General features: G+C 38.6%; 1 protein-coding gene and 1 long non-coding RNA gene across 3 annotated transcripts; one reads left to right on the top strand and one right to left on the bottom strand.

Moving 5' to 3' along the window:
* Nucleotides 1-27: 27 nt before the first annotated feature.
* On the bottom strand, nucleotides 28-6003 carry LOC110860541 (electroneutral sodium bicarbonate exchanger 1). Its single transcript, XM_022109601.2, has 13 exons — nucleotides 5582-6003; nucleotides 3385-3758; nucleotides 3052-3320; nucleotides 2835-2981; nucleotides 2722-2763; nucleotides 2415-2634; nucleotides 2167-2335; nucleotides 1928-2093; nucleotides 1731-1826; nucleotides 1466-1660; nucleotides 1154-1384; nucleotides 565-1062; nucleotides 28-483 (listed from the first exon to the last, which is right to left on the bottom strand). Exons 1-13 carry the CDS (start codon nucleotides 5743-5745, stop codon nucleotides 298-300), a joined length of 2757 nt encoding a protein of 918 aa, XP_021965293.1. The 5' UTR covers nucleotides 5746-6003; the 3' UTR covers nucleotides 28-297.
* A 5410-nt stretch (nucleotides 6004-11413) lies between these two features.
* Nucleotides 11414-16313, top strand: LOC118439312. 2 transcript variants are annotated; one of them, XR_004837348.1, is made up of 3 exons: nucleotides 11414-12178; nucleotides 12940-13487; nucleotides 15531-16313. It is a non-coding gene; the product is annotated as an uncharacterized LOC118439312 (long non-coding RNA). The 2 variants fall into 2 exon arrangements; XR_004837347.1 differs by having other exon boundaries at nucleotides 11414-12190.
* The last annotated feature ends 1317 nt before the right edge of the window (nucleotides 16314-17630 follow it).

Below are 17630 nucleotides of genomic sequence, written 5' to 3'. Positions count from 1 at the left end.
AATTTGAGACTAAATAGACAACAAGACTACTTATTAAGTAAATAACATTTTATTAACGAATTTGTTGCTTGTATTGTCATTATGTAAGATATGTATTAGTAACTATACATCGTTTATTTGGTTGAATGAAATGGCACGCCTCTTAAACTAAACCTACCCGTATTATTATTTCCCTACCGTATTTACAAATGTATGTACAATAATAATTAGCATGTATGTATGTATAGATTTGTATGTAAATATAAATGTGTGAATATGTGTGTAGATATGTATGTATGTAACGTTTCACCTAATTAATTATCCTTGACTTAACGAAATTTGTACTGAAGGGACATGTGAAGGCTTCTTCTCCATGCTGATAAATTCTTCCATTTTTTCCTCGCTGGTCTTTTCCTGTCCAGGAAGAGCGTCGTCCAAGGCGAGGAGCTCACTCCGGGTGAAAATATAATCCAACAATTTCCGGACGATCATCATCACCACCAACTGCACGGAAAAAAATTGGGTAAATTTTCTAGACTCGAGAGATTTAAAAAAATATGTAATCAAGCATAAGAAATCACTAACCATGAGTGGGAACGCAATCGCGGTGGCTGGTATGCTCTTGATCGTCCACAAAATGGCGAGACACAAAACTTGGATGATGGTGAAGAGGTGAACCTTCTTGAGGGGCACTTTTCTCAGAAAGTCGTGATCTGGCTGATATTTGAGGGGCATGAAGAGGAGCAGGATTCTGTGGAAGAGGTCCATCCTCATCAGAGCGGAGAATCCCATATAAAGAAAAACCCCGTACAGAACAGGCATGGGAACATTTTTCAGGACGGAAGTGAGCAGCACGGACAATCCCACAGTCGTAAAGACCAACAGATTGGAGACGCGTTGTTCTCGAACTCCGAGAAATTTTGGTTTTTCTCCCGGAGCGGCTGTTTCCGATTCCATTTTCAGGGAGCCCACATTCGTCAAACTTTCCACGGTGGCTGCGACGAACCAAGGAAGGCCGAAGAATGAACCGATCACTATTAGGATCGCTAAAACGAACAAGTCCAAATGGTAGCCGCATCCTTTCTGCGAGAGGCAAAGTGATACAATTATGTTAGACGTGATTTAAGGCTGAATAAGGTATCCATTATGTAATAATTTACATATCTGCACATACCTGCAACTTGTGATCTTTCCTGTTGATAATTACGGCGGTAATCTGCTGATCCATGAAAATTAGAATTGTCGCCAACAATGCGGGAATTGCTGCTGCGAAGATTGACCACATGGGATTAGTGTTAATTGGCGAAATAAACCAGCCCCTCGCGTCCGAAGTGGGGGCAAATGTTTCTGGAACTTCCAGTTTTGGGGTGGGCACATCAGCCAAGATGTCCACCAAGGTCATGACCTAATCATTTTTAAGCACTCGTTAGCTTTTCGTTCGCTTATGTTTTTAATTATAAAAAATATGTATCTATTTATTTCGTACTGCAATGGCCAAGATGACGGCAAAGTCGGAAATCAGATAACGCAGCCAAGTCGGGAAAAATGGAGAGATGCGGAATTCTTTGAGCATAAAGGATACAAAGAAAGTACCAAAGAAGAGGAGGAGAGACATGAGAAAGACAGATTTCTCCGTCTCGTTTTCCAACCGGTTGAAAACTTTGTGCAGCGTTTCATTCATCTGGATTGCAATTATCATGAGTTAGCTATCATCATTATGATGAGAAGTTTACAAGAATTTAACAACTTACATCCACTTGTTCTACGTCTGAAAACTGACCCGAATTTAAGTCAATATCGTCGATAGTGACCTCTTCGTCCTTGATCGATATGACGTTCTTGATTGCCTAAAAAATCAGTTGTTTCGTGAGTATTACGCGTTCAATTTTGTTTTATGTATGTATGACAGTCACATTCATATACATGTGATCTTGCTTGATAGAAGTACCTCAAACATAAAAATGCAGGCGATCAATGTGGCAAAGTTATCCTCCGTGAAGCGGGTTATATATCGGACCAGGGAGCTGGCGTCCGTTGCGACGAGTATCATTAAAATTGCTGCGATCCACACTCCAACCCAGAGTCGAAATTCGAGATAATCCAACTCGTTACTCCTACAAATCAATTTTAAACCATTTATTAATAACGGGACAACGTAAATATTGCTAAAATTCATGCAAAACTTACTCTGCAAAATTGACAAGGATTTTCTCGAATACAAGAACAGGCCCCGTCGACCCCAAAATGATCAAAGGTTGCCCACTAAACAGAGCGAATCCGATACCACAAACACATCCTGCCACCATCGTCTCCATTGTGCCCATCGCATTATGCGTCGCTTCGCCCATTAAACCACCTGTTATAAATTTAGGGAACATTAGGTTAAATTACATGCCCTTTATTTGTGGGACTATAATAATTATGATTTCACTTACCAAATGTGATCATGGGAGTTAGACAAGCAAAATATAAAAACATCCACGTGGCCAGAACTTGAAGAGAAATCGCATCCCTAAAGTCGGACGGGTACCAAGGGATTTTTCGTTTAAGATCGTTGAACAGCCCACCGAACAGTCTGCCAGTTCTGTTCAGTCCCCCGTCGTCACCTCCTTCACCGTCGCCATCCTCACTGCCTCCGCCGTGACCACCGGTTTCCTGTAAAAATTTAGCAATCATCGTATCAAGTTCCCCATTCCAAGAAAATTTACTTGCTAAATATACATTTTTGTAGCAATTTCTAACCTGAACGTGTGGTTCGAGTCGAATCGAGGCATCCCAAACGGCCTACAATAAAAATATGATTTGATGTTAGATGAATGAACTTAAATGGATTTCGAAGTGATAAGAACACGTACGGGTGGGAGGATGGAGGTCGTGTTCAAAAAGTTGTCGATCCCCTTCAAAAGTCTTTCCTTGCTGGAAGCACAATACGCCATTTCTTTGAAGCCAGGATCTGTCAGGAGAGTCCCCATTGCTCGTCCAATCTCGATGTATTTTGTGCCCTGAAGAATAAATTAAGTGGTCATAAATAATGTGCAAGATTAATTAATTACGGAAAAATGATCGACTTACGGGTGGGACCAAAAGCACGAAAATGAATCTCGTCGGAAGGGGAACTTCTGTAAAGTTCCCGAGCACGGAGGGTTCCTTCAGTCTTACAAAAGCAGCAACAGGTTTGAGCAAGACTGGTACCGTGCCCACCATGATATTTGCACACTCTGAATTTTTTGGTATTTTTCGCAAAAATTGCTTGTTTTTCTGTTTGTCGTCTTTTGTCTGTGGTTGATAAACGACGGATAACATGCTTCCTCTCCGTTTAAGGTCGGGGGGATGGAGAGTTTCTGTATATTTTTTGTAAAATTAGGCTAAATTCTGGAAATTTGCATAGTATTTGCATAAACTTACTCTGATGCCCATTACTGGTGGGTTGTGCAGGGGTGTGTTGCGCCGGGGTGGGTGTTGGGGTGGGTGGAGGGGTCTTCTGCTTCTTGAACATGGTCATGAGGGAGGAATTCGTCTCATAAAGATGGACATGGGGTCTGAGGAGGGTTTGTAAAATTCTGGGTCTTTCCGACTCCGTAATGGCGCCCGAGTTGGTCCACGCCTCGACCAGGACGCGGCTCGCTTTCTCTTCATTGTCGCACTCAAAGTCAAGGTGAACCTCGGCATTTTCTAGGATGCGTCGCAGCTCGTTGCAAGCGCTGAGCTGGATCGCGGACACGTACGGTTTGCTCCATCTTTGGCCACCCTCTTCGATATCTTCCTCGTATTTCACCCATCTAAGCGTTTAAAAGATGTTAAATTTAGAGATGATCTTTCCCTAATTGTTTATATGGAGCAAGTAACACGTGGTGCACACATTTTAAAACCGTGATGACCCTAACGACTGGCACTTAACATGAAAATAATTGGATTCATTAGCGGAATAAGAAGATTGACAGTTTTAGTGCTGTGGAGAGATAGGGCGAGAGCTGATAAATCTAGTATTTACCGTATTTACCTGGTGACAGAGATTATAGTGCGTAGTAAAAAAGCTTATTAAGCGATGGTGCGAGGATAAGGTCATGATGAACGCTAGACACTCGAACCTGTCACCCACCTGTCAAATCCGGGGCGATAGGGTTTTATACATTCAACACCCACTTCCCACCCACATGACTTTATTCATCGTACGGTGCTTAAGCAGTGACCACACTGCTATTAATTGATAGTTGTGTGTATACCTACACGTGAATGATACGAGTGGTGCTGCTGATTTACGATAAATCTCCAATATTTATTTATTGTACTTTGTCCTGTCAATTGAAACTATACAAAAAAACGTGAAAGATTGATGGCTCACTCAAATTGTAAAGAGTTGAGATCATTCTGCTCATTGAGAGCAATTGAATGTGACAATATCAAGAGGAGGGGGGTCAATTTACAGCGAATTTAATAAAAAAATCTGCATAATGAATGACAACAAACCCAAATAACAATCACGAGTTCAAGTGTGAAAAACGGTAGTATTATATTGTAAGTTGTGATTTATTAGGGAACATGCTACTCAATTAGTGCCATTTCATACATGTGTACGTACATACTACAGCCTGACCTGACTAATAAGGGATCCATGCATGCTCATCGAAATTCCCCATCTGCGCAGTAACCCATCATACATGACCAAGAGATAACCTTTGGAATTACGTATGTCCACACATACATACTTAATAAATTAATTATTCAGCGGCGGCGTCAATTGCGATACGATTACGCCCCGCACAAAGCTAACATGTTTCCAGATTATCATCTCGGTTCGCTAATCTTATGCCAACAACATGGTCGTTGGTATGTAAAGAGATAATCAATAACTAATAATCTATGCATTTTCATAACAAATGTGACAAAATCTCGGCAACAGGAGGCAACATAGACGCCTGGCTACTCAGGTGGGTGGATTGGATGGCATGTTGAATCAATAATGTTCAGAGATTTTCCATTCAATCAATTATGTACAATTATGTCCAACCAACCAAGTAATTCGAGTAGGGCGCAAACCGTTTCATGTTTGATTGACAGCAACGAGAGCAAACATTTATTAGGCAACTGTTGGCATTTGTTATGAAATGGGTTTTCGATTAGACGCGAGGTTCACCATAATAATTGTGACATTGACATTGCACTTTAATAAACTCTGCACGGGTAAAGCAAATCAGACTGCGAAATGGTTACGTAAATTTGCACATGGTTAAAAAAAAATGAGAGTGAGATTCCTATTTTAATGGTATTTTATGTCGGAATTTTTCACTTTATGATTGAATAAAACAGGTTTACGTACATATGCAAATGGAACTTTACTCGGCACTTATACAAATACTGTTGCAGGGAATTTGAGCTATAAACAACTATGTAGATATCCAGATCAGATTTAATGATATCAGGAGAAACAAGGACAAATAAGACATTAAAGAAAAGCTGCTACAATTTTTCACGAGAAGAAGAGGAAAAAATGCTCCAGCGTTAGGTATTCGCGAAGAATCTTAGTCTACGATAATACATATGAAATTTCTAATTTCTAAAAAATAGTGCCAGCAATATTGAGTTGAAAAATAATTGTTATTACCTCGCAGCCTCGCGCCACTCCTCGGAGAGCGCCGTGCTGGAGAATTGGGCCATCTCGATGAAGAGCGGGTAGTCCCCCGAGGGGGGTAGATCGGCTTGGAAGCTCATTCTTGGAGCTCCATTCGCGTGGAGGTGAGTATCCCAAGTGGTACTCAAGTTGTCCATGATTGTTGCTCTAGGTCGTTAAATTCTACTTGTTCTTCTTCTTACTCGTGCCTATATTCTTCTCCTTCTTCTTCGTGTTTGGGGCTGGTTATTTCCAGACTTAAATAAGGTAATAAGTAAGTTATACACCTGAGGAGTCAGGCAGATAGGTAACTTTGGATTGGGGTCCGTCGTGGACCAAATTGTGGAATGGCTTGGCTACCTCAAGTTCATTGTTTTATAGGAGAGGATTGTGAGAGCGGAATCTCGATTCGTAGGTCCAGTCCGGTCCGTAATAATATGATAATAAATATGTAAGATTGCGAATTGGCGATCCTGTCTGTGGGCCGTCCCATGTTTGCAGATTGTTGCAGAGATTATAGCGAATTGGTCATCTGTATTGTAAAGTTGTGCATATTTTCTATTGGATTCAATCACTGGTCGAATTCAAATCACGACAATTTTCAGCACTTCAACGTGATGATGACACTTATTCCATTTCAACACAGTGAAGACATGCATACCAACCATTACCACGGTGCAAACAACCTACTGATCTCTCTGGCTACTGCATACTCGTCGCTACCGCATAGGCAGTTACCTACTTACAATTAGTTGCCTATGCATGTGTCCACATGCCGGAGAAGAATTAACTGAAAATATGCTCACTTTGTGGTCAAGTCAAGCCCTGTTTTGTTCAATTAAATGATGACTAAATGATACTCTTTAATATCGTGTGACGGCTCGTCTAAACAAAAAACCAGATTACAAGAAAATATGTACATAGCTACTTACTGATTCTGATTGTATAATAAGCAGCTACATAGATACAATATCGCATCGCATATACGCTAATGCTCGAAGTGCTACTACATACTTGAAGAAGGTGAGAATAGAACTATCTATTCCATCCAGAATATTTTTTACTGGATGCCACATAACGTAACGTTTTGCCATTTGAATAAGAAACCTGCTTGAAACTAGTTGCAGCAAGGTGACCATCTGCATTGTGATTCATTAGTGAATGACTTGGATGGACACCTGAAGGAAGACAAAGAATAGGCATTTCGACCACGGGAGGGTTAAGTTTAGGCTTAAAAAATGCACAGGAATCAACTGCAAGTCATTTTCCCCTCTTGTGTGCATCGGTTTTTGTTGTTAATTTATTAATAAAATGGGCAAAATTTTACGCCTTTGATTGAAACTATGATACAGCAAAATGCAGCATTACGTGTTCTCGGGAATGATCCGGGTTCTGAGAAATTAAGAAATAAATCTGTCCAAAAATAGTTTAGCATTTTTTTCATCCCACAATTTCGCCACATCACGAATTATTGCTAATTTAATAATTCATTCATTACTGCGTTTTGGCAGATTTTATATAAAAAAAGTTGCTATGTATGTAAAACTCGAGTGTCTCCACCGCCGCCGCTCTTCAAATGATGTGTTCCACTAATCATAACAATATTCAATTATTAAATTGCGATGATTTTGCTTGACTCGAGCTTTTCAATCAGACAGCTAAATCTCATTGGTAGAAGAGTCGAGACTGCATGCATAAGTTCAATATCAATGAAATTGATGTGCACCTTTTATCACTTTGTAATGTGTGCAATTTACAATATTATTAACCACTGTGCGAAAATATGTACTTGAGAGAATGCAGTTTTTGCAAACAAAACAACAACCTTGATAAGTTTCAAGTTTATGATTCTTATAATTTTCCATTCGCTATGTAAATAAGCTTTCGTGTGTGTCTATCTCCTCCCGCAACTCCGCGTGAGGCTAATCGGTGTGAAAATATCGTTTTTATTTTACAATTTATTTTTACAACGAGGGGGAGGAGACAAGTCGAAAAATGTGCATGCAAATCAGCATTGTGTGATATTTTTGCCACTAAATTTTCCTTGAATATGCTTAAAAATTGGAATCTGCCAATCTTGAAACTACGTAGTTGCAAACTTATTTAATTAGCTAATTCCGGGCGTAAGCTTTAATTTTTCTAATTGTGAAAATAAGTAAACAACTCATTTACTGAAATCCAGTCCAACTTTTACATGCTAAGGTCAAGTAGGGGAAGGAATTTCTCGAAAAATTGGATCGTATTTACAAACCAATTAAAAAACACAATGCAAAAATTAAGACAAATCTTCACGCAAAAATATTGATCAAGAAAGGAGAAAGAAGCTCATTTAAGATGATCATCACTCTTGATTAGATCCACACACTTGACATGCCACGACCAGACCGGGCGACCCGTTACTGTGCTCCAGAGTAGGCGTTGTTATCAAGGCCAGAGGGTATAAATGCGAAGATAAGGATGGAATAAGGTACAAGGGTTGATTGTAGAAGTGGTTTTTTACATGTTCCACAGAACTCTACACCATATTACACCCCCTCAACACAGCACATACAAGTTGATGAACCAGCTTAGATATGTACATACGAATGCAGATTTTGAAGTCCTGTTGTGACATTTGTCACAAAGAGTTGTGGGGCGGAGATGGATTACGAGTTTCAAAGGGCACCAAACTTTTGGCTGAACAAAGAAACGGGAATGAGACTGGCGAAGAGTGGAGGAAAGTGAGCATAGCTTAAAGAAGTTGGTTGGTGCCTTTATTTGCATAGTTGGTGGGGCGGATGAAATGATATTCCCTGCTGGCTGCGGGATATCGATGTGCATTCTCCTCCCTCATCGGCATCCTCATTAATGCAATGGCGGACTTTCACTCCTGACTTTTCTTTTTCCGGTTTTTCTCCCCTCTCCGTTTCTTGTTTTTCGAATCTCTCGAGTAATTCATACATACCCCAATTGAACATTCGGTGTAGGCCTTGAGCTTGAATAATCTCGAATTGATGACAGACAATTGAAATTGACAGGCTTGGTTGGCTGGTTGCAAAATTTAGTTGCAAAATGTAAACACATAGTTGCAAAATGATACCCACGTCATTTAGATAAAACTCTCCTAATGACAAACAATGCGAGTGATTTCGTCACCATTTATTTTATCATGACATTTTCTGAATTCGCGACGTATATAAAAATAAATAAGTCGATAAATAATATGTATTGTGCATAATATTTACAATTCTAGTCGCGAAATGACTCAGCGCATGTAGCCAAATTCGCAGAACGTATAAAACCCAACGCGTCAGTCAATATACCGATTTTCAGCAGCAACAAAGGAATCTTGGTCGTCAGACCTGGAGGGCATATGCCTAATCTGTATACCTACACAAAATCTTCCACCATGGTCTAAAGTTCCATGTAAATATGCATCTATATAGCATTGTTCAACCAAAGTGGTTATTTTATTTGGAAGACATCCATCCATGTCAGGTTGAGATTTAATGTCAAGTAAGTACGTCAATAGGCAAGAAGACAAGACAGCAACAACACCCTTGCATCGTAAACGAGGAGGCAGCGACGAGTAAACATTTTATTCGCGAAACGAGTTTTTTGAGCATAATGTACAAATAATTGCAGAGAGAAGACGATATTATGATACGACTTGAGTGAGTAATAAGTAGGTAAGCATGCAGAAAATTATTATTCACTCACGTGGCTGCATAATGAAATGTTAGCGACATACATAATACATAATCATTTGCATGCCTGGCAATCTGCACACGGACAAATTTTGCGCAATAATAACTCGGAATAAATTGAGTCGAACGCAAAATTGCCTCTTTCACGCGTGTTTCTTCTTCTTCTTTTTTTTGCTGGGTATGGTTTCAGGTGACGCTGATTTATTATTCTAGACCAAGTTTTTGCCGGAGTATGCAATGCATCCGAAATTAGTTTGACATTTGGCAGAGACGATTGTTCTGCAAAGTAACTGAAAGAGATGAAAGGCTTCAATTGCATGTTGTAGGAAACCTTTGAAATCATATTTCCAATATTTACAGGAGAAAAGTTTGACTTGAAAATCATTCGCTAAACTGATTTCCAAGTAGTAATTTGAACCCGGTTTTCTAGAGTGAATACAAATCTGGCTCTTATCCATTGTGTTGGAAATTGGAAAACTAATTATAAATGGGACTCGTACTAGGCGGGTAATTTCAGAAGTAAATACGAATTTGGAAATTACGTAATTTATGAAATTTGCCACCATCATGTAATTCGCCCAAACCCCTTCAGACCATGTTACCACATAAATTCCAAGTTCGAACACCACCACCCCACGTGAATATTGGACAGATTGAACCACGCTTCCAAATCACTCAAGTAAATCAAACACCATTCGCAGTTTGTTGAGGTTTGGTCAGTTTCAATAACACGTATGTTTACCATAAAAATAAACGGCTGCACTCATCCAAAAAACTCATCGCCATCGTGTCAATCTTGACAGGCGAATGCTCTTGAAAACCATCAACATTCCTGGTGCAGTAGGTAATCAATAGTTGTAGATCGTCGTAGTAAATAAGCCTGCACACGAATCTCAAGTTTTCCACCACGTCTCCCCTCCATCTCGTAATCTATCCCGCTATTTTCCCACCCACCAAATAATTTATTGGCAACTTGACGCCACCACGACGACTGCGGTTATCACTTGGACGACGAGATATTCAGGGGCAGAGCTGCTGATTGATTCTCAATGTGTGAAGACTTTCTCCTTCACGCCAAATTTCGAAAGACCGACTTCTATGACGAAATGGGATTCGGAGCTTTGTTTTTGCTGATGAGTTGATCAAGCCGAAATTGGTTTAGTAGGTTTCTCTTTTGGTCTGGCTGGGTGGTGGTGATACGGCGTAGAATTCGTTAATCTGTGGCCTGCTTTTCGCAGAAGGAGAGAGCGTAATAAATATAAATGTTGTAATCCTGTCACTCAGAGGAGTGATTTCACAAGGAGAAAGTATATATATATTTCACTGGGTTGGGTTCGTGACGGATTTGTGGTGTGGGATGTGTACAATAAAATGGTAAATTAGCAATCAAAAGGGGAGCTGATCTGGTGGGTCGAGAAGGTCGTGGTGAGCCGCTCATTGACAGAGTTCTCCTAGGTTTTCTGAGGCGTATGTAAGAGGCAGGACAATGGGAAATGAATCAATTGTCCAGGCCGTTTCTAAAAAAAAACTCATTACTTGCGCCCACAGGAAAGACAAACAAATCCGAATCTTCTTGGAGCTGGAGGAGCAAATTGAAGAGCAACAAATCTTTCAAGTGTTTTGTTCACCAGCGACTCTCATTGACCACGCACATTATCATCAGCTTCATCTTCATCAAGGGAATTGAATCTCCCTTATTATTTCCTTCCGACCGTGTGGTGGAATAATGGAGTGTTTTTTTTAGAACGCGGTGAGACTACTGACAAGGAAACACGATGGTTGTCCAGTTATAAATTTGTGGCGACAGGTTTTTTGGAGAGATTGGTAAACAACTCGAATGTCTCTCTGGTTTTGGATCTATGTAGTTTCGGATGACCGTGTCAGACTTTGGTGATGAAATTACTTTTAGAGAAAAATAGGCAAACCATTTTCCTTCCCCAAATCAACTCACCAACCAAATAGAAAGTTACTTTAATACGAAATCTCACCTTTCTCCCTACAAATTTGTATCCCCATTAATAAACCTGCCAATAAAATAGATGAGTCAACCATGCACTAACTCTACAAATCTCCCTTATCGTCCAAACCACTCAAATCATCGAATAAAGATTTATTTCTTACCTGCTCGCCCCCTCACATACTCGCATTTTTCAGGTCTCGTCTCACCTAACCGATTGATCTAATTTTACGCCTGCAGCAGACAAAACACGCAAATCTCAAGTTTCTCAAGTTCATCATTATCCTACTTTCCCTAAAATATTTTTACTGGATAGAAGCGAGATCAGATTATCCAGCGTGTCCATATCCGCAAGTGAAGTGAAAGTTCTCTCTCTCTCGCTTTCTCTCTCGAATTGTCCTGTTCTGCAGTCGTACGAGCTGTCTTTTCACGGAATAAGGCAGAGATCCGTACGTACGTACTTATGTGCACACACACTCACGTACACACACTTTCTCCTCTTCTTTCCTGGGTCAACCTTCACTTCCAGTCCAACCAACTCTCTCAGCCTCACTTTCTTTCTCGTCCTTAGTCTCATCTTCGCCTCCCAAGTGAACTGTCACGTTTTTCACTTCTCCTTTCATAAAATTCTCTCCACGAGTCAGTCATCCAGTGAGGAGGAAAATATGCCTCACGACTTTCACTCCAACCTGTAAACAACTCATTTTATCGTCACGTACTCCGAACCAGTCTAATGATGACGGTTAGTTAGCCGTAATAATAGTTTACACGTCCCCGACATGAAAATTTTCTCCGTTTGGAAGTAGATAAAAGACTTTGTGTTTCTAGTTTTTAGAAGTGTTTGCACTGTTAATTAGGACATATTTGTGCTCCTGTGAACTTAATTGTGGTCGAATTTCAACTTAAGGTGTGATTAGAAAGCAAATAGTGTGGGGATGCGTGAAATCGGTAATTGTTTACGTAAGCAATTAATCTCTTATACTTGCACAAATCTGTAATTATTTATGGCATTGCGAACTAACGAGGAATGGTGTCGAGGCGTGAATCGAGTTATGTAAGGGTTGACATCTATTCCTAAATGTGCAGAAAGTATAGATTTTTAATATCTAGGATGGAAGAATTTATTTTGTCAAATTCATTTTTTAGCAAATTATAAGATGAGCATACAGAGTCGTATATACCATCGGGACATTTAAATATTTAGCATCAACAGGTATTTATTACTGATAAAGTGATAACTTGCCTTATGCCTCGGCAAATAAATCAAAGTACGGGAAAGCCAAAGCACACAGAACAAAAGACTACTAACCAGATTAAACAAAATCTTGTCCATAAAATCTGCGATTTTAAATAAATCGTAATTTTGACAAAAAATACTTTCTGGCGTTCAACAGATCCAATTTTCTTTTCAATAACCTTTCACTTTTTCCAAGCCTAAAATTCCATGATGATTCCATGATTTTCCATGTCTGTGACATGTCTGAAAATAAGTGCAGTTTGTGAATAGTGAGATGAATGCACGGAAAAACTTTCAGAAAGAAAAATAAAGAGAGGAGGAGAAAAGAAAGCAACTAGTGTCTCACAGTTGGAGACAAGATTGCGTTAGGGAGAAAACCTCTGTCTGTAACCTTTCAATGTGGTGAAAACTATGAATTTAAATTTATGTGGTCTAAAATTATTTCATATTTTGATGACATCCTAATTTTCAGACAGAAATACATCTAATCTCCCAGCATAGAAAGTGTACTCGTCTACTTTCTCTTGTCCTCGCATTTCGTCAATCATCACAGCAGTCGTATTTTCACCACGTGTAAACATCTACAACATCCTGATCAACTTTGACCTTCTTTTCACCACCACCAACACAAACCACCAACAATAATTCGAACAAATAATACACTCACCGCAAAATTTTATCAAAATTCATTCGTGCCCCAAAATTTCCCTCCGTACTATTTGATAACCACAATGTGCTCTTGAATGCCAGGAGTTCAGTGGTTGTTCAGCTGAATCACAAGTTTCTCAAAGATTTCATTGGTCCGACCACAAAGCATTTCTTCATCTCAAAGAAAATGAATTTCAAGTCTTGCGGAACACTTTTCATGTTTTTCGTCGCATGTGAAGTTCTCCTACTTTGCTTTTGCTGCTGCGATGGGGCGAAAATCCCGACCTCCACCCGCCCACCGATCACACCCACCGTCGACCCGAAAACCCAACCTGGTCGAGTGACACAAACTTTTACGGGGAACGAAAGCAGGTAAATGCATAAAAATGGGAATTACAGTATTTCTTCTATTATTATTTCTATTTGATGTGATACTTATCGGATAAAAAAGCAACGTTTTCTTATAAACCCAAGTTCCCGAGAAAACCGATAAACTCCAGGAACGAATGTAATCACAATGAACTGTGCTTTTATCCACTCGACTTAGTTTGCATGGATAAAAGGTACATACTTATTCAAAATACCGGAAATTGAGTCTTGTAATAATCTTTCTGCTCAGTAAATTCTTTAAGCTGGCAACAAAGCAGTCTTCATTCAGGTTGGATTGTTGATTTAATAAATATTTTATGCATGTAGGAGCACAGGTAGGGGCATAAGTACAGTACTTACGATAAGTTCCCCCATTCAGGCCGACAATGGTTTATTTATAAGCTTACTTTACTTTCTCCGAGATCAAAGGGAATTGCAAATCTATTTTTTTATACGGTTAATAATTTAGCCTGAGCCAAATGTAATTTCATTTTATTTAATCAAGTTACATAACAAATTAATAAGAGGCAGTCACGAGGATTAATTTGTGTATTAAAATTAAAAGGCAAATATGTACGTCATCATGCATGCAAAATTTTTGCAGTCTAAAATTTTAGACTCTAAATATAATATTTTAGAAATTTCTGAAAATTTTAATTAAGGTATATACACACATATAAATCTAAAGAAAGTTATCGCACCTGACAGACAGACATGAGGCTTAGATAAGCCTCGGCTCAGGCTAAAAGATCAGAGGCACTACTTACTTACTACAAGATTACAAAATGTACGATGTACTTATTTGCATCATTTCTCACTACACGTTACATAATACCCACTGATCAATCACCCCCTCCAAGATTATTTTATGCTGAGATATTTTCTCTCTCTTTTTATCCTCTGGTTATTTCCCCCAAGTCATTACGACATAATACTTCCTTTGAAGGATAATAATACGACATTCTCCGTTAATGCCTGCACTCCTCTAAATGCAAGGAGACATTCCCTGATCCGATCTTCTCAACGCGACTCCTTTACAATCTAATTTCATCCTCTTTCATTCATCCCGAAAAGTATTAACAATTATTTTCCCTTCTTTTTCATCTCAAAAAAATATTTCCCATACATCCATAAATACATGTTTAGTCTTCATATATGCGAAGAAATGTAATAAATCCTCCATAAAAATATGTAATTTCATGATGTGAACGACTCCGTCGAGTGAGTAATTTAATTTTTAGTTCTTTAAATAACTGTCACAACTCACATGTGGTATCACATATTTACGTATCCAAATTTGCCTGACGGCAGACATGCAATAATATTACGTACATATGCATGGAATTCCTAATATTTCAACCTTTTCCACTAGAACAATCATGTTTACGAGATGAAGAAGACTAAAGAAAGAGGGATGAAAATGTCCTTGAATTACATTGTCCTCAGAATAATTGAAAACAAGAGACGTGCTACATCCATATTGATTGATTCTCTGCACCAAATAATTTTTTATGTTTTCTGTTCTTCAGATAAGAAAGAAAGCAGATATGTAGTGAGCATCGAGGCTTTGCCACCACGCACGTACCCACTTTTTTTACGTAAATACACAAGGACCTCATCTGCATGCTTTATTCGATCGTGGATGGATCTTGGCTCGAATTCAATCAGCTTTCTTTGAAATTGCTTGCATGATTATTCCCCCATCGGCGCAGGTGATTTGCAAACAACGTAAGGTTTCTTGAACAACAGAGATCATGAAAATAACACGTCATACAATTTTCATCATGTGTATGTACATACATACAAAAAATTCATTCCGCACTGTCAAATCCACTCCGTAAACTGCATCAAACTGGATTTTGCGAGTTTAATAATGCGTACTGAACTGACAGCATTATAAAACAACAGTTGATTGTGACAGAGACTTGGCTACTTCATGTTGGACAAGTTTTTTTCCGCATTTATCTGATGCGATTGATTCAATCTGATTTGAAATTATTGTGTAGTCGAGGTGTGTAATGAATGGCTAATTCTATGTATTTCCAGTTGGGTACCAGGCGTTTCAGCTGCAGTCATCGTCATCATCGTCTTTCTCATCTCACTCTTCGCCTGCTGTATCCATTGTCCGTTTTGCATCGTCTACAAGAGGAACGCAAGTCAACGAATCATCTAAACTTAATTATCAACGAAGGAGAGGATGGATGGAATAAAATGCAAATGAATGTTGTACTTAAACTAGCAAAGTCTGACCAGACCAAGCACAATGCAATCTCATTAACCGGGTTGCATAAGTTGGTTGCATTGCATTTCTTACTGCATTTCTTGCCAGGGGTGGCCAACACATTTGATTGCTTTATCCTCTGTAATACGATAGCTTATTCATTCACTCCTTGTGAATAGCACTTGTTGTAAACGTGAAGCCAATCTCACTCAAGTCTCCGGCCAACCATAAAGGTCGAAGTATTTAACTCGATTCATTCAACAGTAATGGTAAAACTTTGGTAAAAACAAATACAGAATTTTAATTGGACGGGATACGATCTGATTTGTGAAATAAATAGCACAGTAATTCTGCCAGGAAAATGGAAGAAAATTAAAATGTTGATTTCGCAAGCGAAGCCTTTTTCTTGTTCTTCCTCCCAGAAGCAGCGGTAGAAACGTCGAGAAAGAGAAAAATAGGGCTATATTCACGAATAAAAATTCAGTAAGAGGAGAAGAAATGAGACAACATGAAGAAAATATTTAAGTATTGAGGAGTATGACATATCTAACAAGGGAACATACCGAGGTGTCCAACGAGTTAAGGGTCGACACCTATACCAAAATGACCACAATACATGACTTGTTAAACAAACTGAAGGAATTTCCGTGTAAAATTCACTTTTCGTCAAGTTGTGACGATATTTGTGACGAGCGCATGACCTCGGGTCGCCAGCGGGAGAGGTCGGCCGCTGAACGATCAGGTCGTCCACAGAGAAGGGTCGTCGTGATCACGTCGGCTTCAGAGATTTCGAATTCTTTCAAACTTTGAAACTATTTTGAAATTTTGAAGAAATTTTGAAAACATTTTGAAATTTAGAAAAACTTTTTCAAATTTAGAAGAAATTTCGAAATTTTGGAAAAGTTTGGAAAAGTTTGGAAATTTTGAAATTTTGAAACAATTGTGAAATTTTGGAAAAATAGAGGTGTGTAAGTTATTTGAAATTTGAAATCTCTGAAGACAACATGTGTTCGATTCGACACACCTCTAATTTTTTCAAAATTTCAAAATTTCTTCAAAATTTCAAAATTTCTTCAAAATTTCAAAATTTCTTCAAAATTTCAAAATTTCTTCAAAATTTCAAAATTTCTTCAAAATTTCAAAATGTTTTTAAAATTTCAAAATGTTTTCAAAATTTGTTCAAAATTTCAAAATATGCAAGAATTCGAAATCTGTGAAGACGACGACGCTTCTCTGTGGTCGACCTGATCGTTCAGCGGCCGACCTCTCCCGCTGGCGACCCGAGGTCATGCGCTCGTCACAAATATCGTCACAACTTGACGAAAAGTGAATTTTACACGGAAATTCCTTCAGTTTGTTTAACAAGTCATGTATTGTGGTCATTTTGGTATAGGTGTCGACCCTCAACTCGTTGGACACCTCGGTATGTTCCCTTGTAAGTTAGATTTTATGTACATGCATAAATATTTATGTAAATGAGGAATTGTATTGTACTTAATATCATGCATGCATTCGTTAAAAACTATACAAAATAAATTTAAGGTAGGTTATCCATGGAAGGTTTAAGGTAGGTTAATCCTATGTACATAGAATTTGGCGTATAGAATTTAAGGTGTATCTATCAATCAATCAATCAATGTATAAAGTATTATATAATCCATACACATTAACGTATTACATAATTCTCAATTGTACTCGTACGTACCATATAAACCTCTGGATTTTGTAAATATCTGCATATACTTTTAATTGATACAAAGTTTTAACCATATTTACATAAATGTTGTATTGTAAATACTTAAACTTTAATAATAAAATCTGTCCAAAATAGTTTCCAAGTTTTGTTTTGTATCAATTCCTCTTATTCTTCGAGCGTCAATCCTCCTTTCCTCCTCCTACGTGTGTGTCTGTGTATCAAATTTCTA

The sequence above is a fragment of the Folsomia candida genome, unplaced genomic scaffold, assembly GCF_002217175.1.
Source record: "Folsomia candida strain VU population unplaced genomic scaffold, ASM221717v1 Fcan01_Sc033, whole genome shotgun sequence".
NCBI lineage: Eukaryota > Metazoa > Arthropoda > Collembola > Entomobryomorpha > Isotomidae > Folsomia > Folsomia candida.
The sequence above is the reverse complement of the archived record's forward strand: the minus strand, read 5'-3'. Positions and strand labels throughout refer to the sequence as shown.